The sequence below is a fragment of the Cyrtonyx montezumae genome, unplaced genomic scaffold, assembly GCF_038088225.1.
Source record: "Cyrtonyx montezumae isolate F1298 unplaced genomic scaffold, pur_monq_1.0 scaffold_17, whole genome shotgun sequence".
Lineage (NCBI taxonomy): Eukaryota > Metazoa > Chordata > Aves > Galliformes > Odontophoridae > Cyrtonyx > Cyrtonyx montezumae.
The window spans coordinates 26,356,012-26,381,459 of NW_027071903.1; the positions used below are offsets into that span (position 1 = coordinate 26,356,012).

The following is a 25,448-nucleotide window of genomic DNA, read 5'->3' on the forward strand; positions in this document are numbered from 1 at the left end:
TAGCTGTTGTTGTATGTGAAATGCATTCATAATCCGCCCTCTGGTTGTAGCCAAACAAGAATTGTAGAACAAATGTAAGCCACTGTCTGCAGGGTTTTGGCACTAGTTTACAGTAAGTGGCAAATAATTACTGTTTTTGATGTTCACTGTAACATTAGCCATCTTGAACTCTTCTTGTATTTCTTTGGATACAATGATCAGTTGCCTAGAAATTTCACTTGTACTCTTTCATGAGGAGTCATTAGGTAATCTTATAAAGCATTATGTAAGTATTATGAACAAGGAACAAATGCGGATATGCAAAACATATATATTTATCCAATTTGTCTGAATGATCTCAGACACTGAAAAACACAACTCTCATATCAAGAATTCCTTCAGCAAACGTATACAAAGAACAATAGCAGTCTCTAAACAGCAGCAGATGTCAATAAGAGCATGTGCAGCCACACACTAGATGACTAACACTAACAAGTCAAAACCAACTCCAGTCTTCTTAGTCTGTCCTCTGTCACACTGAATTCAAAGGAAGCATTTGCACTGATTTTTAACAAGAGCAGGATACCAATCCTGGTATGTTCCGAGGATAGTTGAACCCTTGGACCTGCAGCAAGGCTTTGCATCAGAGCAACAGAAAGAAATTCCTCCCTGCTTGAGTTCGAAGCAGACATCGACGACATAGGCTGAAGGAAGTTGTTATTTCTATTCAAAATTCTAAACAGCTGTTTTCAAGACAGATTAAAAGATTTTTCAATGTTTGGATTCAACTCAAGAGCTTTATCTAATGCATACTTTGTATTTGAGTATTTGTTGAATTAGAAATTTAATAGAGCAGCTGAGTATTTTAAAATCTTTTGGAAGATGTGAAAAAGGGATGTGAACTCTAGCACACCCAGTAAAACATAAATTTCTTACCAAAAGAATATGTTATTCATGTGCTCTGTACATTAGGTCAATTATTACTCACTTTCTTTGGAGAACAACCAAGTGCCTCCACCCTTTATAACAGAGAACTGTAATCAACCGTAGTAAGAATAGCAGAGCTATTCTAATACACGTTGGTGGCTCAGGCCCTAGCTCAGGAAAGTTTGAAGAGTAAGAAACTGAGAGTGATTTGCCATCATTTCTACTTATTTTTATTTTTAAAGAGAGGAAAAAAATGATGTTTCCTTTTATACCTCAAATAAATAATTTCAATTTAACATAAAAGGAAAAAAACCTTTTTTAAATGAATGCTTTAAATTGGCCCTCCAATTTAAACACCTCCGCTATTTAATGACAAATTCTATAAACATTCTGATACTAATATTTCTTCCACTGCACGCCTTTCATTTCCGCTAACCCAATTTAACCTCTCATCTTCCTTATAGTCAGCAGCTGTACAAAGCATTTTTTTAATACTGACATCAGCAAGTGACTGAAGTGCTAGTGCTAGATTCAAAATGCCTTCTAAAAACATGACTTTCATATTGAGTTTGGAACTGAGTTTGATACAACTTGTACTGTTAGTTTAATATAGTATCACCTTTCATGAAGCCATATCTTGTTAGGTTCCTGCTGAGACCTTAGAGCTGAAATAGCACAAGGTTTAATGCACGGCACTTCATTTCGCCCAGAACTGGCTCAGGCCAAGAGAAGCATTTCAATTTATTTAGATAACCACACGGATTAAATACCCAGAAAGGTAGCTTGCTAAGTCATTCATCATTTGCCATTCCTGGACCATGCTCACATCTAGCAATGTTTTTACTATAAGAGCCGTTCAGATGGATGGAATGCACATCTCTGCTGGGTTTTCCCTGCCTAAGAAGCAGTCTAAACTTCTCTTCCTGATTTCCATGCTATCTTTCTGAGAGATGCATGGAAGGATTTGGCTAGATACCCTCTGCCATCTTTCTATCCTTCCTCACCTACTTCTTTTGTTTTTTTTTATTACACAGTAAGTTACAAAGAAAACATATCTTTCCTTATTTTAAACTCTCAAGAAGCTCGCACCAACAAATGGTCTTCTAATTTCTCAAGAATCAAGTAATTGAGATAAGTAATGCAGCCTCACACCATTTAATTCTACATATACCTTATTGATGCAGATACTATATCTTGAAAGTTATTGGAGCCACTGATCTAACACTGACTCTCACAGTATGTAACACTTCTGTCCTTTTTAACTGACCATTTCAATGGTAGATCTTTTCACCTTTAAAGCCTGCAGTCTGGAAGTCATTTTTGACCCTGTGGTTTCTTTTGAAGCTTGTATTAATCCGACTGTAAAGCTGTCATACTACCATTCTGCAGATCTCTCCAAGTTACCACCCATACTGTCCCACTGGGACATTGAGAATCTCATAAAGGCTTTCATCGTACCTCAGCAGGACAATTATAATTCATTGCTTGCTGGTTTTACTATTACCTCTTATAAACATTTCAAGCTCAAGTAGTATTCTGTAACTATATTGCTCAGCTGAGCTGAGATGTCTGGACATACTATTCCAGCACAGGGACGCGTCCAATGGCTCTCGAAGAAGCCTTTCAAAGTGTCTAACTGTAAGACTCATCCTAATCACACTTTAGAGGAATTATACAGTGTGCTTTTCATGGCAACTGTTTCTTGTTTTCTTTCTTGTCCTAGTTCTCAGAAACTTAAGCAGACATAGAAGGTTTTGGGATCTTTAAATCCCACTTGACTTAAGAGACCTGGTTTCCTTCTAATTCAGATGAAATTACCAGTCAAAACAGGGGAAAAGATCTCAAAGTATGTCTAAAAGTTTGCTCATTTGCATGCTACATAGCTGTACCAATTACAATATATAATATTTTCAAGTTAAAATCTCATAGTGAAAAATAAACGGAGATTGTGAATCATGGAAATGCAGCACATTGTGATACTATGACATACAAGCATAGTAGGTATAACGTGATGAGCACGAACGAGTACTACAGCCCACTGAATTACCACTGTGGATTTGAAGATAGTTCACATTCACTGGAAGAACACGTCCATAATTTTGCCAAATATCCTGAATTCCACTACATATTTGTCCTCTCTTCCCCCCTCAAAGTCAAGCTTGTCAAGACTCATCCACAGACAAATGGTGTGTACCAGCAACCCCAACATGCAGCCTTACATAGGTTTGATTCTAGATGGGACTCTGTAGCAAATCCTCATATTTTTGTTTTAAGTGACAAACCTACAGCCACTGTCAAGTGCAAGCAGAGAAATTCATCTGCTTTTTTGTTTGTAGCATAGTACTCATGTTACTAGGAGTTAAAACTATTCCCTATTCCACATCCCATGAAGCAGTGTGATTTTGTCAGCTCATTTCATATTGTTAAACAAATTGTTCCAGTTTTAGAATTTTATTAGGCAACTCCACTAGAGAATATCAGCATAATATGTGCTTTCATTTCACAGCCTTCAATTAATCACTGTCACAGACTATTCAGAGCGTACAAAGCACAACTAAAAATAAATAAATAACACCCCCCCCCCCCCGAACACACACAAACCCACTACCACCAATAACAAACACAAAACATCCAGGATTATGAATACTTTGTCAAAGTTAGCTCTAGATCTTCCTTAAATGGATAACAGGCTTGAATAGGATGTGCTACAACTAATCACAGACTAAAATACATGTTAACACACTTTCCAGGAGGTGACTGGACATAGAGCAGGTTGTCTATGGCTATCAGATGCTGCAAACAGGAAGAGGTCTTTTTCACCCTAGAGTGATTCTGTAAGATGAAAACCTTAGAAATTATCCCCTTTCTCTTCTGTAATTCTTATGGCTTTATTAAAAACAAACAAACAAAAAGGGAATACCTTATTTGATATGTAAGAGTCACTCCACTGAGTAGTAAATGTTAATTTATTGTGGTTTTTGATTTTGTTGGAGATAATCTGATCTCCCCAGTCTTGCTGAAAACTGATCTTACACTGGATTCAATAAAGCTATCATGAGCAGTGGAAACAACATATGCAATATAAGCATCTCGCCTTACAAAACCAATGACATAATCTCAAGGCTGAAGAGCACAAAGAAATCGCCATCCATACAAAAGGAACAAAAAACAGAACAACAAAACAGTAAATCTAATACAATATCACTAAATTAATTACCAAAGCTGCAATGTCAGTGAGGCTCCTTTTGTCTCACCACAGCAGAGCAGGAGCTTTATCTCATGTCACACACGCAGTGACGTGGGCTGAAAGCCCCAGCCACCACTTCCCCAAGGACAAAACTACAAACATTATCCTAAGCTCCCATTCCCCTATGGCTGTCAGCACCTCTGTGTAGAGAAAGGAAGCATTAGAAAGTCATATCCCAAGGAGTAAGGAGAAAGAAAGGACACTACTGAAACTCCTGGAGGCCACCAGGTACACTTTGCAACATCTAAGAGATGAGGACAGAACCATTATACCAAAAGCCTGGCATCATTCAGTAAGCTAACCTTAGTCAAGTTAAACACTCATTTAAAAAGTATTATGCAACACTGAATATTCTTGAAAGAAAACAGTGCAGAGATCAACCCTTCTTAACGGGGCCTGGGACCTGGATTATGCCACTGAGAAAGAAAATGAAGACTATGTCTCAGCGACCTGAAGTTGAGGCTGCAGATATGTTAGCCTACCTCTGTTAGCACAGCATGGGCAATACCAGCAGCAGACATATGGTAAACATGTGAGATCAGAATCAGTAACAAGGTGCTTACAAGTTTCTTATTTCTGTTTTAAAATATATAAATGTGTGTTTGTATACATGTGTACATGTATATACCCACACACTTTACTAACTTTCAAGTTTTTTTTTGTTTGTTTGTTTAAGTACTTATCTCTAGCTTTTACACATCTTTTTACAAAGAGAAATTTTGAGTCTTGGTTTCCTAACATAAGGAAATTCCCTTTTTCCAAAAGAGGTTTTTTGTCCTTTTTTTTTTTTTTTTTCTTCTGGATAAGGAGTCCAAAGCCAGACTGTTTTACAGCATAGCAGAGTTTGGAAAGTGATCTTTCTCTTAGGGCTCCTTTCATTTTAGACCTTATTTAGGCCTCTTTTCTTTTCCTACAGCGTTTCTCCAGAGTGCCAAACCGTACAAGCTGTCACTGAAAAAAATTATAAAAACCACTCAGTCATTATTCCTGAACTTCTCAAGGCCAGTTGGAAATGTGAAAGTGACTGTCTTTACAACCACTCCTATGCAGTTATTTCCTATGACTTTTTGCCACTTCTATGCTCAGATAGAATATGAGCTGTTTTTCTAAATGTAACAGATTTCATCAACTCTGTTAGAAATACGTTGAAAGAAAACTTACATGTGACATAACAGTAACAATGACCATTTTGAGCACTTCTGCTTAAGATGTATTTTCATTCCCATTTCGTAGCTGACCTACATAAAAGAATTGTTTTTCTTGGAAATGCCCTTGTGAGCTTATCCTTGCATTAGGTAAGACCTACAATGTTTTAGAAGAATTCTCTTTGTTAGAAAATACCATCATGAAGTCTTAAAAATACCTAAATCCTTAATCACTTAAAAACCAACACCAGCAACAAAACCTGTGACACAGACCTGATTGAGGAATCATATGTACTGATATTTTCTTTTCTTTTTTCTTTCTTTTTTCTTTTTTTTTTTTTATGCAACTGCAGCAGTAATTTTCAGCTTATCAACTCAATGAGAATAGAGGTATGAATGGAAAAACGCTTATTTACATTTTCAAGGTGATTCTCAAGGAAAACATCAGTTTTCACTGCAAGATATTGAAGTATTTCAGGTAGCTGTGCTTTCTTATATCAAAACTTGCTGTGGCACAGACAAGAAGGAACATCTTTCCCCATAAATAGCCAAGTCAGTGTCACTAAATAAGATTCCATCCTCATTTACTCAGTCCCTGTACCATGCTCAGCTGCAGAGGTCGCTATCAAGAAAACACCTTCTCTATGGAAAGCTTCACAAGAAATTATTTGCACTCAGCTACTTTACATTCTGAGGACTCACGTGAACCTATAAATAGGGAGATGTGAAATTTGAAAAAAGGGAACGTTGCAATGGTACTAAGAAAGCAAGAATGGTTTGAAGATATTTACCCTGAAGGCCTCAAATGCAACAAGATGCTACAACGACAACTAAAATCAACAAGGCTGACTCAGCCTCTCAGCACACACAAAAAATCTAACTTCTGTGATAAAACATCAGACAAACTCTTCCCAGTTCTCCCTGGAGCTCTGCAGAGCACAAATTCAGCAGTGCAGGCCATTCCAGGAAGTTATATCTTTCAACCACCTCCACTGTGTACAGAAAAGTTGTATCTACGTTAATGTAACATCACATAACCAAACATAGACATCTCCTTGTGCACGCAACTTCAACAAAGCCTCCTGATGAAAGCACAGGGCTCCACTCTTTATTTCTTAAGATATCACCATACAGACCACATGAGTAAAGCCAGCGCAGGTTCAGCCCCTAACTGCAGAAAGCAGGAATGAATTTCTTGTGGAGCAAAGGCATGCCCAGAGGCTGCCAGCACACCTGGAGGTAGGCGTCGGGTACAGCAACACAGCTGTCTGCAGTACCCAGAGAATGATCTCAGTGATTCTCCTGTGAGTCCCTTTACATCCTCCACGCAAGAATCAAATCTCACCAATAAGAACAACACAAGTATTGCATTCCAATGTTTGCAACGTAATTTCTTAAATCTGTTTGTATTAACATATGCCATTACCACTCAAAAAACTGTTTCTACCTCAACCAAAGCATGGGCTCCTCAGTTTGTGATTAAATTTGTATGCAGCACCACTGTCACAACTAAAACCAAGTCAAAGCAAAATGCAAAGGCCAAGTAATACCTTGCTGCACTCTAAAGGTCAGTGCCCTTAGCAGCCAATCAGGAAGGCATGGAAATACTGAGAGGGCTGCCAAATAGCTGATTGAAAACTTTGGATTTGTTTGACTGAAACCAAAACTCAATTTGGAACAAAATGTAAATGTTCAGCTTCATGTACAAAAGTTGGAGTCCTTACATCTCACAAGAGACCCAAGCCCATATGTACTGAATCATTTATGGATCTTGATTAAGCTTTAAGCATATATCCGAAAGAACATTTTAAAACACGTTATGCGGTATTTTCAGATGCTTTATGTATAGAGCAAGCAGCACACAATAGCTGGATAGTGTATTTGCAAGAAGCAGAACAATGGATAAAAGCTTTCACATACAAAAGACCCTAAAAATGCTTTTTGGCATTAAATAACAAATTGAGTTTAGTAACGAGTTCTGGTCCAAAGACCTATTTATTGGTAAGTATTTCAAATGGTCTTCAATCACACATACTGATTCTGTATAGACCATCTTTCTCGGTGTTAAGCTGCAAATGTGATTTAAAAAAATGTTAAGAACTCCTCATCCATCCAACTCAACTTCTTTCATAGAAAAGATTTTCCTAGCTGCTGATATTGAATTTCTATTTCAAAACTGAAAGATACTAAGGATGGCAACATGGATTAAAATTCTGTTAAAGAAAGTGAAACATCAGTCTGTGACTGAATATATTTAATGTCAGCCTGAAGCAGTTTTTCATAATTTATAAATTCAGAGGGAAAATAGTGTTAGAATACTTATTCCAGGCCTCCAAGGTTAGCCATCCTGTAGTTTGCTGCTGTAATACTGTACACACTGTATCCATGTTACAGGGCCGAAGAAACTACACGTCTATGTCTATGTCAACAGATGTGTTTCTTGGAAGACAGCTACAAAAATCAAGTTTATTCAAATGTTTGCCAGCTACCATATGCTGCAATACTACTTTAAATGCAACATAAGGGTTTGGGAACATACTTTTACTGCTATCTACACTTTGTTATTTACTTTCCGTTTAGACTAAATACCAGAGACGGGGCACACTAAGGGGTGCAGTGTCCTCTTTGTGAAAACATTCTGCTCGTTGTAATATTTAGAAAGAAAAAAATATACACACCACTACACTACTCTCGAGCACTTTCAGCGGCTGCAGTTTCATACAGAGGCTCTGGGAAAGATATTTTTACATATGGCATTAATTCTGGGAACTTTTAATAATGGCCAAATATAATTAAAAATTAAGCAAAAATTTCTGCCATGGAGCGAGCAGTACAGAAACGACTCTGTCTGAAGAAAAAGCAATCATTTGCTCATATTCTGAGTCCAGAAAAACACAAAACACACGTGTACATTTTTAATATTTGAACTACATCAGGCCCTACTCAGCTCCTATGTGAAGTGAGTGGCAAAACTCCAAAATGCAGCAGGATTGAGCCCCTGATATTGTCATAAGCATTCAAATAAACAAACAGGGCTGTAACACATTCTAAGCTTCCACTGTGTTCCTCTAACTGGATCCAGACAGAAAAAGAAAAGCACATTTCATTGCATTTTTTTCAATAGCAGAATAATAAAAATATATGGTTTTATTTTCTATGGAAGTGTCTCAATAACCATCCAAATGTCCAGAGGAAGAGATTCCAAGAGGTCAAGGTAGCTGTTATGCACTAAATTGGATGACATCATTCTATCAAATCTGATTGGGATGTCTGATCTCTCTGAGTCTGTAACATCACTTTTCCTCTGGACTTTCATCAAATGTTCAACAGGGGAATGTTTTCAAAAGATCCCAATGTGGGCATTTAACACAGCTAGCTAAATTCCCCAGGCTCTATTTACAGACAACAAAAAGAGCTGACGATGTTCTGAATCATCGTCAGGGGAAACTAAGCTAAATCTCTGACTCAAGTGTCTTCAGTGACTCTTAAAGGAACTGCAAAACCTGTAACTCGTTCATTATTAAAAGTTAAGTGGTGTAAAGACAGTGCCCATTTCTTAACCAGCAGAAGAAAGTTAGGTTTGCTTGGATCTTAACTTTTCTACTACCTGTGATTTATTTTTGACAGCATCACGACTAAATGATATGCTTCAAGCTGAGTACACATCTCAGGTGCACCTCTCAGAACTCACTATCAATTCTGAACGCTTTGGCCAAAATCCAGCAAGACCCTTAAGCATTTGAATAATGTTATGCATATTGACATCTCAAGTTTACATTTAAATGCATGTCAAAGCCCATCAACGGATCACAGCCAGAGAACTCAGCACCTTCCAGAATGAATGGTTAAAGTTCAAATTTTAACTAAGTCAATATGCATGAAATATTTTCCTTTCTGGGCTATGTATATTCAACATCTTAAATTGCTGTAGGAAGCATTTCCCAACTCCACTAGATTTTTTTTACCGTTCAGTTTTTGTCAAGTTCACCCTTTAGATGAACACTATCTCAAAGGAAAAGCAGGTCTACTGTATTTATGATACACCTGCATACACTTGTGAGTGTGCCCTGGAGGCTCCCCATGCTCTGGAAGGGCACCCAGCAGCATACACACAGCTTAGGAGCTCATGATACACGTGATAGGACTCAACATATCACAGTTATCAATCCGGCTCTGACAACGCATATCTCACTTGGTGACACAGTATGCACTCTCCCAGAATGTGAAGAGGAATTTCAGTAATAATAGTGATTGTAAAAACTCCTTCTGATGTGTTTCCTGGTGTTTTATACCAACGTTAACACCTCTTAGCCACACAAAAAGTAATTTGTATGCTGAAACTGTCCAGTGCTTCTCCCTGAAAGAATAAATACATAAAACTGCTCATGCCACAGATGTGATGGAATTTGCTTCACGGTGAAACAGTAGGTCTTTTACCAGATAAGCTCTTTCATTATGCATGTATTTGAAACCATTCACAAAGAAGTTTTGTAACATTTGTTAACAATCATGTGGTCAGCATTTACTGAGGTAAGATCAATCAAGCTAATTTGTCTTACAAATATGGGCCAAATGTATGGAAAATTAAAACAGCAGACAAAACAACACAACATGCTGCTGACCTTAACAAACTGGCTCAAACTCTGATACAAGCACCTGGAACATTTTTATTGTTTTCAATATCTGATGATTAGAACGACCCTCCTGAATCTGGATGCTTCAGTGCAGTTCTAAGCTATGACACACACATAGCAATGGCTGGAATACTCCTGGGTCTGTGACATATGTGCCATAAACACTCAGACTGTTACTGTTAGCCAGTGTTTGCAGAAGAAAGCATTGATAGGCAGTAGTAAATTACTTGCATCACTGTAAGCACATACAGCCTGTGGCATGGCATACCCTAGAAGTCAAACCACAAACACACGGAAAATGTGCGTGCCACAAAAGCTATCACTTCACATTACATTTATATCCAGAAATGGTGTTTTCACAACAATCTGCCACTCCTACTTCCCCCAGAAATTGGATAGCTTCAAAGACTATTTCTCTTGAGTAATTTCCCCCTTTTCCCCCCCCACCCTGTTTAGAGAAGCTTTGGTTATTTAAAAAAAAAAAATCTGACAAGTTTAATGCCTTATGAAGTAAATCTATTTACTGGAAACTATCCATTCACATTTATACATCACAAGCCCACTAGGGAATGTCATAAACCCACATAACATTCCAGAGGAAGATCCAAAATATGGATCTCCTTCTTAGTTGACAGATGTGTAAAATCATATCCAGCCAGACCCGTCCCTAATGACCACACAGGTGCACGTGCTGAACAATGCAGGCCTACTAAGATCAACATCAGCTTATATTTGAAAAGTTATCTTCAGAAAACATTGTTCTGATGGGATAATGTGATTCCAGGACCAAAAAAAACACCACACCCTTTTTTAGAGGAGGGGAGCACATTAGCTCAGCTAGGTAGAGAGGCTGGAGAGAATCTCTGTGAAAGAAGCCAAATGTCAGAGGTTTTCTGGGAAGATATGACTATCATTTGGCTTCAGTACTGCAGTGAGCTTTAACTAGAAATACTGCTCCATATTAATGTGTATGTTCTTTTTTACTGATAACTACAGAATCAGGCGCATGTTCTAAGTAAAAACTGCATATGGATGACACATACAGTTTTCTCTGTGAAACCTGCACATTTGCTTGTGCTCAAAAACTTGTATGGGATTCCATGATGGCATGATTTGGCTCAAATGGCTTTGTGTCACCTGTTTCATGCTCCACCTGACACTAGGAAGGGGCCCTGAGGGACATGACTGAAGCTGTTAACAGGCTTCAGCCCAATCAGGTGGAGTCAAACTGGTTGCTGAAGGTCAGGCAACATAAAAGCAGTATTCAAAACCCCACTTCAAAACTTGTACATAGCAACAGACTGAGGGCTCAAACCTCCACCCATGGAGAACAGACAAGCAATAACTGCTTGAAATTCAAATAATTTGTACAAATATTCAAAACAATTGTAACCTATAAAGCTTTTACTTTCCTCCAAACTTCAAGCTTTTAACCAAAGACAATTCATATTTCCATTCTTCTTACTGAGATCCCAGTGTTCAGAAAATACTCTTCAATCTTTAGCAAAACTTATCTGCTACTTATCACTGGTAAGCAGACATATCAGAGAGATACAAACAGCTCTTCTGATGACATAAAATTGAATCAAAGACTATTTAAAGACAATTACCAGTATTTTTTATTTGCCAGCTTTTCCATTACAATATTTTCATAGCAAAAAATATAAGAAAGACTCTAAGCACTGTAGTGCGTTTAATCCTGATTATCAAATATGATTATGGCCATATTTTGGATTCTACACTTCTTAACAGACAGCAACAAAATATTACTATTTGAATGTGTGATATTTATGGTATTTTCAGATTACTATTAAGCAAGTTTGAGTATCTTTTTTTTTCCCCCCACATACCTCTCTCACACTGGGGTCCAGTAAATCCGTACGTGCATGCACATCGGTTTGGGGCAACACATCTTCCTCCATTCAGACATCCATTTTCACACACAGCTGTATCAAAGGGAAGGTAAAAGTGGTCTTTATTACATTATTCTCAGAAAAAAAAAAGGAAACTACATACTTAACCAGCCCAGGTAAACTAGTAAAAACTGTAAACATAACAGGTCAGGACATTTGTTTTTTCTAGAATATTTTGCTATTTCCTGGCCTCATTAGTATAATGAATCCACTTTCCAAGGAGGTATAATGTAAACATACTAATAACCACAGTTTCTCTGACTTCTGACGCTCTCTCAAGCCTCTTTGATGACCAGACAATTCCATAACTTTGAAATAACATCTCTTTCAAACTCTCAGCAAAGAAACACACAAAAAGTAGAGATTGCACATAGGAGTTGCAGGTGAGAAATGCACCTTTAAATGCTCAGTGGTGTTCCCAATATTCAAGCACATCTAACCATGCATTTGCACCCCTGCCATAATAAAAAAATAATAACAAAAACCCCACGTTAAAAGGCTTGTTGCTGGTGCTTAATAATCCATGATACCAAACAGCATAACAAAATGCAATCACTGTCTATTCTGACTAAGTTAATCCAAGATGTTCTTCCCTGCACCACACAGTCACTAGAGCCTAGTTTTCCTCATAATAAATTCCAAAAGCAATTGCCTTCAAAAATAATCAGAAAATGTAACATTCACATGAAAAAAGGGTTTTTAAGTACAATTTGATGCTCATTGAGTAGTGTTATTCTTTGTTCCGTTCCACGTTCACTTCAGTAGAAAAAATGTTTCCATTTATCCTCTTTTATCCACTTGATATTTCACAGAGAAGGCAGAAATACAATTCTTAATCCTTTCACCATGTGATTCTCTTCCAGATTATTAGAGTAAATTCCTGGTCTCACTGAAGTTCATGTAAAGTGTGCCATTGACTTCGACAGAGCACAAAAGGTTTTCATTAAATAAGCTGAACACATTTTCTCTGTCAGACCAATAGTTCACTAGATAGCAACACAACAGCCTTGGTTAAAAACAGCATGTACATCCTTATTTCAGTTTCTTCACAGCATTCTAGCCAAGAGCAGCAAGAGACCACCGTAATCAGGTTGTGAGGGGTTTCAAGCAGCAAATCCAGGAATGCTGTTGGCTCAAGATTTATTGAGGAAATAAAAAATATGTTGATCAACTGTACCGAGATAATATCAAAATAAGTAAAACTCCTACAGGGTAATGGCTAACTCTGAGACAAATCCCTAAAATAAAAAAGAGGCTTTGTATTAGAAAGCTCAATTTTATCTAAGATGAAAATTGAATCCTATGTAAATTCTGTATTTATGGCCTCTTGCTCTAGTGAGTGTAAATCCCTGGAGGTCAACGGGAATTGTGGTACTGTGAGAACTGCAGGATCAAGTTATATCCAATTATGATGAATTCACATGATGTTTATTTTAATAGTACCGATCAGAAAGAATTCACTCAGCACTCATTACAAAGTCATGTGTTTTCCTGTAAAATTCCACTGTACCTGATCAAAAACAAGCTCAATACCAGCTGAAATTTAGTGTTAAAGGCACCCAGTTCACATATCTCAGAATTATTTGATTACACACATTTTCTCTGCTCATAAAATGTACTTACGCTGTCCACAATGTGTTCCTGTATATCCCTTCTGACAGAGGCAATGGTCATCACTACAGCTACCTCCATTCATGCACCGGATGTTACAGTGTTGTACTTGAAAGGAAAAAAGATTTTCCTGAGTTAAACCAAGCCAAGCAGAAACATGCAATTGTCTGCTAGGGAGTTTCTTCAGGGACTGATTATATGAACTAGAAAGCAGTACTAGAAACAGAAGATGCATATTTTAAGATATATTTAAAATAGCAGCACAGAAAACAATACTGATTATACAATACTGAGTTCCGAAGAAATAAAGGCTGCAGTGCAAGAATTTGATGCTACCTTCGCTCACTGAACTCAGTAGCACTTCACATGGAGCATAAATCCACAGAATTTGTGGTGTAAAGAGTACACCACTAAAGGGAAGGTACTGGATTTCTGGTAGATACCACTAAGGATTAACAGTCTTATCATATGTGCAATAGGAAAAGGAAGCATTAAGGAGAAAGAAATAAGAAAGCTCCTGAGGATAGCCTGGCTCTGCCAACACACACACAGAATCCGAAGCTGATCTGCCAGGTAGGACTTGCACAAAAAGGTCAAATAATGGTAATTCCTTTTTGCACACCTTCTATGGGCTCACCCCATCACCACATAAAGCTGCTGCTAGCTCCTGTGCCTGTGGAGCTCACAGACAGCACTTCCCCAGAGCCAAAGACCTTCCCTGCCAGGAGCAGAGGCTGAGGAGCAGCACAGCTCGCTCTCCTCAGCAGCAGCCCCATCATTTGTAACGATTAGCACACGGGCCAAGTCCAACGCCAGTAAAGCATAAAAGCATGTGCTGCGTTCTTCTAATAATAAGGACAAATATGTTTTTTTAACTAGAGGTCAGGAACAACTTAAAGCTTTTCATCAGGCACAGAGCAGCGGGCAGGCCTCTCCATTAAGTCCTCCTCACAGCTGCTGCTCCCTAACACAGCTGCTAACAGGGGCAGGCACACCAGTATGCAGACGGGAAATGCTTTACCTCTTAACAGGAACCACATGAAAGGCTCCTCCCCAGATAGGATTACAGGAGATCAGCATTTTAGTAGGTTGTGATGGAGCACTGAATACCTACCCCATGCTGTCTGAAATGCTCAGGTCAGAAAAATACAAATTGCATGTACTGCCAAAGCCTGCTGCTAACAGGTGCCATGCCAACCACTGAATTTTTCCTGTTACACAAAGCCCTTAAGCATTGTTTGGCTTTTTACAGTTTGAAAATATGTGAATGGAATTATTTTTTTTAGCATTATTAATAAATCTAACTGTATTGCCATCTACAGAGATGAGTCCACAGAGCAGAAGTTAAACATGCAAATGAATAAAGGATTTTCAATAATCTAGCATCTGAAACACTGGTACACTTAATTCTTCAATTGTAAAGGTAAGCACTGTACCTCACATTTCTTTGGTGCCTAACATTTACAGTACATCTTCGGGTGTACTTCAGGCAACAAAAACATGCTAACATTCCTCAACAAAAAGAGAAATTGTCTGCAAATACAGAGTGAGTATCTGGTGAAGATTTTTGGACCATGTCCCTAAGTACATCAGAAAAAAGGTGTCTAGTTTCTTTAGAATGTGTAGTTCAATTTAACTTCATACAATCTCAGAAAAACAGAGGGGATTACAAAAAGCATAGGAAATGATATCATCTGTCAAGCAGGGAAGGAACTTAAAAACCACAAACTGATTTCAATTAGAGCAAGCTATGCCAAGAGCTAATTTCCATTCCCACATGAAGACCAAAGCCATTTAAATAGTTTGAACTACATTTGAGATAAAAAGGTTAACAGTAGCTTATATGATGATTTTCATATTATTTGTTCAAGTAACAGCAAGTATATTTCCCCATTTTGGGATAAGGAGTGGCTTTACACATAACACACACACAGAAGTTTCCATAATTTGTCTTACTGCTTCTCAAAGAAGCTTTTCCAAGGTAAAATAATTCTTCCTCTTTTTTAAACTTATACCATTACAGGAGAGACTGCAGAGACAACCCATCATAATTACTAAAACAAGCTATTCTAATCAGTGGTCTTTCTCCCTTTTTCCTATGCAATAAAAGCAGTGACACACAGTCAGTAAACTAAGCACTTTCTGTTGTCTTTTGCAGGAATGTTGAAAGCAGTATTTCCAAATAATACTGACTATTCTGAAATATTACCCTTCCAGAAGTTTATAGAAAAACATGCAAAAGACTGTCTGGGGCTAAGACGATGATTTTAAGACTGCATTTCTGAAAAGTAGCATAATACTGCAGGTCCAGAGCCTCTCCTCAGCTACATCAACAACTCTATTTGTGTCAGTAGAGATATTTCACTGAATGAAATAACCTGTACCAAGGTATTGCATTGACTGAGACTCGAGGAAAAAGCATAGGAATTACCATAAAGCTGGTAAGTCAATTCCTATAGCTTTGCCTTTTCTTGTTAACATGAACAAATTAATGCTCTTAATAAATTAACATTATCTTTCAGGTCCAATTCGTAAACAGTCTGCAATAGAAATTTCTCAAATCAAAACAGAGATAACTGCAGGAATGCAGCTTTATAAACCTGCAAAAGAGACAGCAAGCTTAAGTACATCCACACACGCTCTGTGTGTGGGCAATGTTTGTACTGATTATCCAAGTGAAACTACAAGCTGCACATTTAAACATCAGTTTCTGACTGTCTTTGCAAATTCTCAGCAAATCTGAGCAAAAGCTTAATCCATACAGAGTATACCATCACGTTCCCAAAACATTCAGGGGAGCGCAGCCAGAATGTAACATACCCACACCATCAGCTCAGTGCTCCCAAGCTAAAAAATACAGGGGTGAAAAACCTGAGGAGCAGAACCTGGTGCTGGAGCCCCGGGCACTCCACAGCAGCAGCCATCTCATCTCTTCATGCCACTGCTGAGGAAATGCTATCAGCCTGGCTATGCATGATGCAGGGCTTTACAGTCTGCCAGGAGCTGTAAACAAGGAATGATGGCCTCACTGCATCCCAGATGCTCAGCATGCTTTCTCTGTCGAGTGACTGACTCAGGAGATGGCAGCCAGCACCAGGCTGGGACGCAGGACTGAATCCATGTGAGGCAGCAGCTACCTGAGAAAACCCAAGCAGACTCAAACACTCTGGAAACTTCCAAAAATCCAGACCTTTCACCACCCCTGACAGCAGCAGAATAAATCAAGGGGATGGATGAGCAGACATCTCCCACACCGCCTGAGGGAGCAGCCTCTGGGGGTGCAGACTTGAGGGCTCAAGTCTTCCCACTCAACCTCTGAGGACATCTCAGCACAATGGCTCTGATAGCACTCACTCCAGCTCTGTCCTCGGCTGTGCCAGTGACAGGGGGAGCAGAGCAGACCCCATTTTGAGCTCAGGTGGTGTACCAGCCTGCTGGGAGAGGCAGGTACTTAGCTCCCTCAGTGCCCACCCACAGCCATGGCTCTCCCTTCAGAGGCAGCCCCATCAGCTAAAGCCTTCCTGCCTCAGCCACTCCAAGCAGTCCCAACTAATTGCATCAACACCGCAGGATCGTGGGATGTGCCTGCAGCATAAGCAGGGGCCAAAGCAGCTGTGTCTGGGGTGGTTTGACTGGTGGGGCAGAGCAGCCACCAGAGAGGGCAGACCTCCTTCTGGCAACCTGAACACAGCAGCGTCAGACCCAGGCGCAGCAGGTTGAGGGATGACTCCTTGTGGCAATGCTATCTCCATGCCTACTGTAAACAAACCCCCAAAAATTCAAGAGTTACTGAGAAATAACCACTTCTCAGCCGGCAAGCTCACCGATGACATGAAAATCCCTGCTGAGAAAACCACCGGTTGATCTTTTCAACCACGAATCAGATTCCTAATGCTGATTCGTAACCAGAAAAGTCCCAACAAGTGACCTGAGTAAGAATCAAAGTCGGAGGCTATGTTTTGCTTTTCAGTCTGCACTACTTGAGTCCAGCAGACAAGTAGTCTGTCAAAGCTATTCTGAGTTTGGTTTCTGACTGAGGTTGTACACAAAGTAAAACCCGTAACCACTACCAATTCCTTAAATATTAAACACAGATACAGCTTAAAATATCCAAAACAAGACTCAAATACATCTCATGTATCAGGGCCCATATTTTTAATTGTGTGAAGTCCTGGTATTTTCACCTTCTATCTGTTATTTGTATTTTAAATATAACAAACTTGTTTAAATCTGAGATGTAAAGCAACATCTGCGCATACAGAAACAACTGGCATTTACCTACCTGCCAGCCCTCAGGGAAAGACACCTAACTTTGCACTCTTGATATAATCTCACTTTTGGCATTAACTCAATTTTTACATAGGACAAAAAGAATTGACTGATAATTTCTTATGACTCAGAGTGCTAATCACACTGGTATATTGATTGGACGTTATCCACTTCTGATTTTTTTGTATTATTTGAGTCGAATTTTTTCCTCACTTACTAAAGGATAATTAAAGATTGGTTTATGAATGCATACACTGACAAAATATTAATTGTAGCCAATGTGAGTTGACAGTAACCCTTTGATGTCAAATAGTATTTTTTATGTTTATGTTTCCTTTGTTTCCTAATAGCAGATCTAAGCCATTGTGGTCTATTGTGTAAATATGTATTCATGGGCTTTGTCTACAGTGCCAACAGAGCAAATGACTTTCAGAAATTGTATGTTCTCTAAGTCCTAATGAGGTGCTGGGTCATAAAAGTTATTACACAAGAGTGCACAGAAGCAGTAATTTCTCTCTACAACTCAAGACACTTTTCCATTTAGAATTGATTTGCTTTACTAAGTGGAGATGATGTGAACACGCACACCAAAATAAGTATCTGAACCTATTGCACTAATTAAACAAGATACAAACAATATATTTTTACTCCACTGCTAAATGTATTGGTACAGTATGCAGAAAAGCAATATTTTACTGCGAGCCTTATAGACACAGGCAGCAGTATAAAGTATAAAGAAGTGGATGTCAGCACTGATTAAAGTTTAAGATTGGTAGAACACCCATACTTAGAGAAAGTAACCAAAATAGCAAACAGGTATAGGCATCAAAAGCTTCTTGATTAACAACTGTAGTCAAGTGCTCTGTGGCCCACTTATCAGTGCACGCAGCTCCACTGAAGGCTAAAACCATGGAGAGAAATGATAGAATATGTAAAAAAAAGAACCACAAGAACTGTAACTTTACTCATGCTCTCTTTTGCTTTTAAGTCTTGACTCATAAAATACTTCAGTGTGGCCTAAGAAAAAATGAGGTAATACTAAAGCCCACTCGTTCCTGTTTTTAACTAAGGTGCCAAAACATGTAACAGATGTAGGGATGTACCTCTCCTTCTGTACACTGGAAGGAACTTGGGAGAACGTCATGCTTTTCCTTACTAGCTTACAGGATCAAGGCAGATGCACCTGGTAAAACAGTAGCTGCAAACCCAAGCAGGAATGAACACAGACACTTGTGCAGACTTTGCACTCTTTCTCCACTATGTAGTCTCTGGGAGCTCCACAGCTCCAAACTCTCCTCACTCCAGCCTCTCCTAGCAGACATTGCAGGAGCATGAGAAAGGGGTCGAACTATGAAGAACAATATTTACCATTTTAGTACATGCCATTCCATTACATTCCACAGTTGTTATTGTTTTTCCACTGTTACTGCATGAAAAAGATGCTAAAGCCACAAACTGAAGTGGTCAGTTATGTGGGAAAACTCTTTTCAACTAGGAAAGCAGGAAAAAAGCAAGGTAGAATACAAGGGCCAAGCAGACCACACATTAAGAGATATTCAAAATGAAAAGAATGATGGATTTGCTTAATGTTACAGACTTTCCCACTGACTTCAGTTAATACGTTGTTCAGATAATTTAAAGCATTTGTGTGAAAAAGTTTCCCCCAAGTTTCTTCCCCAAAGCTTCCTTTTTCAAACAAATATCAAGGTCTTCTATATTCAAAATGATAAACACCACATTCAAATGAGAGTACAGTGGAGATTAAAGCTGGCATCTGACATACGAACTTAGAGACTATCCCAAGCATGATCCTACTTCATAATTGGATATTCAAGATTAACCATTGAGCTGTTTCATTCATTATATTAATTTCCCTTTATCATTTTATTCTGGGTCTGGGAAACGTTTCTTGAATAACTGAAATCCAAATATTTTTAGAAAAAGTCATCTTTCTGAAAATTTCCATTTCCAAAGCATCTGAATTTTTCAGATGAAAAGCTGTTTCACTAGAAAACTTTGAACAGTTCTGTACCTCCATCATCTACAGAAGTGCGACTTTAATATTAGAGGTCAGCAGCACCAGATTCAGATGATGTGTATCAAGTCTGACAAGGAAGTCCTATCACACTTGACTAATTTACTGCAAATCGGTAGGCCTATATGTGTAAACAATGGAATAGTCTCTGGCTACAGTCACAGAATTACAAAGCAAGATCAATTCAGCCAATTGCCCACAGAGATCTCTTTCTCATTACAGTGGCATATTTGTACACATCTAATGTTGAATAGAGATAAGACATTTTCCAGAAAGCAAACAAAGGCTGGAATTAGTATTACAAACTGACAAATAAATGTAACTTACAATAAAACTAATTTGGTCAACAAAAAGCATCTCCAATCGCTAGCTTCTGAGTCATTCTTCAGTTTCATCATAGAAGGCTACACTGTCCTGTGTTGAAGTATGTCTGGTGACTCAGACGTTATTTGTCTTCAGTATTGAACACTGAACTACCTTACATTTCTTACCAGCTTCACAGGCTCAGAAGAGCAGTATAAAAGACACAGAAGAAATACTTACTTGATTTTGAACCACAGGAGGGGGCTATCTGACCATTTGGGCATGTGCACATGTTAGGTCTAGAGCAAAATCCATCCCCACAGGAATGTCTGCAGATCGCTACAAATAAAACAAATATCTTTAAAACATGCCTAAAAACACCACAAACACATTGAAAAAAAAGACACCTGACAGAAAATATGCATTCAGCACCATGACAAAAACACCTATAAACTCATTAAATTGCATACAACAGATTCCAAGAGGGTTCCTCCCACTCATCTGCATCTCCATAAGGGTCAACTATCACCTGGACCTCTACTATCTTATGAAGAAGCCGAGGAATACATCATAGACTGCATTAAATCTGAAGGGAGATTCTTTGAAAAGGGAAACTGTGGTCCATTTTACCAAAGCCCTCCTGGAGGAAGGATGGCTTAGATGCAGCACTACAGTGCTCCCTTTATTTCTTCACCACAGACACTGCAGTGTAACAATTCCTATCTGAGAGCAAGTTGTCTAGGTATCTCTGAAGAGGGTCTTATCAGCCTCAGGGAACTGCCTATGGTACAACGTACCATAATGTGTGGATATGTATACAGCAACATGACATATGTATGTATGCACTGATGTCCCTACGTATACATTTCAGGGATGTAATCCAAACAAGCAGAGTAAATGCACTTGCTGGCCCGATGCTATTGCCTCCTTCCAGTTACTTAAATAGATTAACATGTTCCACAGCTACTTGCTCCTGAGAGTCCACACACCCCTTGGATCCCTTTACCGCAGACTTAAACAGAACATGTGGATGAGATTAATCCTTTGTTAAATACCGGTATCACATCACTATATCATAGCCCACAAAACTTTGTATATTAGCTTAATATATTTAAAATGGTAAAGAAATGATGTGCAGCTGCTATTGAAACCATACAGAAACACACTTCAGCTCTGGTATACAATTAAAAATACCCTGACATACACAAAGATAAATCTCAGTCATAACATATAACTAGATTAACTTACGGACTATGCATTGGTTTCCACCAGGTAAAGTTTTCCATCCAGGGCAACAGTAAGCATTGTAACGTGATCCACACACATTTGGTCTGGAAAAAAAAAAAAAAAAGACGAATTCTTATTTTTGCTCAGAAATGTGTTTTAAAAGTAGAGTCATAAAGATGGAAAAAAGTAAATCACTGCAAAATACATTTCAATAATTAAATCTAGAAGTGTTGCATGTTTTTAGCAGAACTGCATGCTTAGGATCATTGGGATTTTTTAGGTGACATAGACTTTTGCAAATTAAAGATGACATAAAATAAAAAATCAAATCAGTAACCTGTGAACAACAAGAAAAGAATGGACAAAACTTGTCTCCTACGGAAAAAATACCTCACAAAGCTTTCTTGCAAAACTCCCCTTTAAATGCAAAATCTGTTAGTGAACACAGAGGGAACCCAGTGCATTTTGAATCGTAACTTTAAAGCTTCTTATTGTTTTCTTCACTCTGCATCACTATTTACTGTTCCCTGCTTTGTCTCTGAACAACACTTTGGATGTAAGTATGAGTAAAATCATGCCAATCATGACACATGCCAAATAAATGAGTCCAATTATGCATAACAAAAATGACTTGCTATTAAAAATATCAGGGATGTGCATGTAGACAGCCAGGGGTCATGTGAAAAGCAGGGTGAAGGGCCTAGTGCAAGGAGATCTTCTTCAATGATGGATCCATAGGATTTTTTTCCCTTCCCGTCCCTCTTGTCAGTATTTGTTCTTTCAAATAAGTATCTCAAAAGAGTTCATAACAAAAGCTGAAGGGAAGTGACACTAGACCTGCCTGACTTCACTGGTAGAAACAGAAACATTGAAACTTATCAATGCCACTCAGTAACAACCTTTTTAAAATCTAAGTCCCATTTACTTCATTCAACTATCCACGTATGCAAAGCTAGTAAGACACACCTTCAAAAAAGCAAAAATTGCCTCCTTTTGTTGTGTTTCATAACCTTAGGGAAAATTTTACAACCTGTATTACCATTATGAGGAATTACTCAATAGATCAACGGAACTAAAGCTGGCTATAAACTAGTACTTCCCAGAAACTGCCATTTTAAAATATTATATACAGATTAGAGACAGATTTAAAGTGCTTACTTTTTTAGGAAAGGTTTTTATCATTATTTTGCCCTTTCTCTTTTAGAAAGTTCTTCATCTCTGGTATTACAAAGTCTAAGTAAACAACAGTTACCTCATATGGTGAGGCAACTTAAGAAAAACAATCTCAATATACACAAACATTCATTTATGCACATTTTCTAAATAACAAGATTTTTTTACCGTATTTATTTAGAGATTTGTACTGTTAATACAATTTCAAGTACCCTGATTACCCCAACTCTGGTGACACATAGTATTTTCATTAAGTGCTTGGCCAGAAATACTTAAGTCAATGCAAACATTACCATTATCTTCCACTGGTTTTCTATAATTACAAAGTGGTAACTGAGACTGTGAGCAACACAACTGGGCATGTTGCAGAGCCCTTTTCCTTTCTTGCAGTCTTCTTATTCATTTAATTCCGATGTATTCAGTTTTAGTAATGTCAGCTACTTCCCTGCAGGGCTATAACCATGTAACTTTCCTAGAGTTCCCTGTTCATCAATGCCAAATGTTGCTCCATGATCATCTGCCAAGTAAGACTGGCAAGCAGACAAGTGAGATTGCTTTTCACCTTCTCCGGTCAGAAGAAATAATGGAACTTACTAAGACAGACAGAATGGATTTGTTGCTACCTGCTACAACTACGGGCATAAACCACCCATTTCTGATCCAGGTTGTTAATAATCTGTAACCAGCTGATCATAAAGTGATATGCAGATGCTCTGTTAAATTTCAGTCTCAGCAAGTACTTGGGTTTGGGGACCATCTGGTCCAAGTTAAGAGCCAGGAGCAGACTTTTGTGTCACGGGGAAACCCAATTTTTAAAATCTGCTTCCAAAATGGGGCTCTGGAAAACCTAGATGTGCCAGCAATCATGAAGTTAGAGAACCTGAGAGCCTTGAGGCTGTCCACATGGTAGACTACGCCATACACCCAAAAGCTCCAACTCTGAGGCAGCTCGCTTAGCTTTCAGAAAAGAAAAAAAGAAGAAGAGAAAAAGTCATCAAACTGTACTTCCATGGAACAGTCTGAGTCTGACAAGTGTATTTTCCAGTGGAACACTTTTTCGTCAGAAAGCTGCTGTCTAGCTTATAAAAGAAACCTGTATTAAATTCTGAGCTTCACTGTAGGCTTCTTTCAGAGGGAGGAGGCGTTTTCTCCTCGTGCCTATTTGTAAAATCTTTAAAAGGAATTAAGTTTGAAGGCTACACTCACTGATATTTATGAGGTGATCAGACACTAGGCCAGTAAGTGCCTGTAAATAAATAAAGTATTTAAGGGGATAACAATTTACCTCATGCTAAATCATGGACACCATCAATCAAATTTCAAAGGCTCTATCGTGGTATTTAATGCAAGCAGTTAACCACCACTACATTTAATAGAATGTATTTTCCCGCTGATATTATGGGCCATGAATACTAAAGAAGCACTTTATATTCTTATAAAACTGTTTTCATGAACAGCACTACTGAGTTCAGTAATAAAACCTGATTTGTTATGGTAAAACGGGAAAAAATGCACCTACGCAGCCCTCTTGAAGCACAACCTCACCCCTCTTGCTAAATGGGAACCTATTTCCTATAACACAGCACACTCGCCACGATGCTCAGCATGGATGCAAGGATGGCAGGGACAGTCAACTCCATATCTCCAGAGCAAGTCATGCTTTTGAAAGCTCATGAGGTCCCAGCCAGAGTGGGAGTGTTAGGAGCCAAGGAGACAACTCACTGATAAACAAAGGTTCAACAGCTCCTACAGCCTTGTAAAGAGTGAACTGCATCTGAAGCAGTCAAAAAATGACCTGACGGACCTCTCCACCCCCCCCCCTTGTTTTGGATTATAAACTGGACAAAATAATGACCTCCTCCCACACATCAGTAATCCATGCTCTTAATTTCATGGAAGGATTTGGGGGGGATTTTCTGGGGGCTTTTCTTGCAGGGGGAGGTGGAAGATCTGGAGGAAAGGCTTTCACCTTATTTTAGTCACTTGTAAACTTGTAAATCATAAAGGATTTATGTAATGGTGCAGTGTTGAGAGACACTGACTGATATCCAGAGTTTCCTCAAAGATATCCAAAATAAACAAGAAATTATGTCTTTGATGATACATAAGTACAAATTCAGTAGCAAAGCAAGTTGAATAATTATCAAAAGACATTAGTCATCCACTAAAAAATAGCAGAGAGAAAAACACGCATCTGGAAATTCCAATAAATTAATGCTTGAAAATGACAAGCTTGGCTGACAACATCTGCGTGCACAAACCAGCAGTTTTCTTTAGGAATAACCATGGGGAAACTCCATCCCCACTGAGGAGGGACCACCCAGAGCAGCAGCAGGTATCTGCAGCATTGCTGCGTCCTCCCAGGGCCCTGCAACATTCCCAGGGCCATCCTAACACTGCGTGTCCCCATTTGCCCTGCCTGGGACCCCCTCCTAAAGACAGCATCGTCCATCAGCCACTCCCAAGGCAGGAGGAGCTTCTGGCAGTGCTGCATGCAAGGCTTCGGGCAGACAGCCGGACAGCAGCACTGCCATGCACCGGCCAACACTGGTGTAACCCAGGTTGAATCAAGCCCAAAGCGTAGGTCTCGGGTAAATGAGACAGAGAGACCAGACAGAGTGGGCAGGGGATGGCTGAACTCCAGATAGAGCTGAGCCGGGGCACTGCGGAAGGTTTCTCTTCACTCCCACAGCCCACTTCACTCCCTGTGCACACACACGGGGATTCCTCGCAGCCTAATGAACATTTTCGATTAACTCCTTGGCTGCAGCAGCTGGCCTATGTTTAACATAACGTAGAGACACAGCTTTCTGGCAGAAGAGAGGCAATTTAAAGCAGTACCGTCAGCCAACTGTTATTTTTAGAGGAGCAGTTGCCTACTTTTCTTCTTATGAGCATAGGACCGTACTTGCTAAAACTGGCCCCAAAATTATTTGCTGACCCTTTCCAGCTAGAATTTGAGCAAGGCTTCCTTGCCTGCACAGG

At 38.9% G+C, this 25,448-nt stretch overlaps 1 protein-coding gene across 1 annotated transcript in view; it reads right to left on the reverse strand.

Moving 5' to 3' along the window:
* The window catches only part of FBN1 (fibrillin 1), a 151,414-nt gene that overhangs the window by 116,866 nt on the left and 9,100 nt on the right, over positions 1 to 25,448 (reverse strand). The window contains exons 2-5 of the mRNA XM_065733896.1: positions 21,312 to 21,394; positions 20,304 to 20,402; positions 13,469 to 13,564; positions 11,783 to 11,878 (exon numbers count right to left, since the gene is read on the reverse strand). Of these exons, the coding sequence (XP_065589968.1) occupies positions 11,783 to 11,878; positions 13,469 to 13,564; positions 20,304 to 20,402; positions 21,312 to 21,394 (374 nt within the window). The remainder of the gene's footprint in view (positions 1 to 11,782; positions 11,879 to 13,468; positions 13,565 to 20,303; positions 20,403 to 21,311; positions 21,395 to 25,448) is intronic.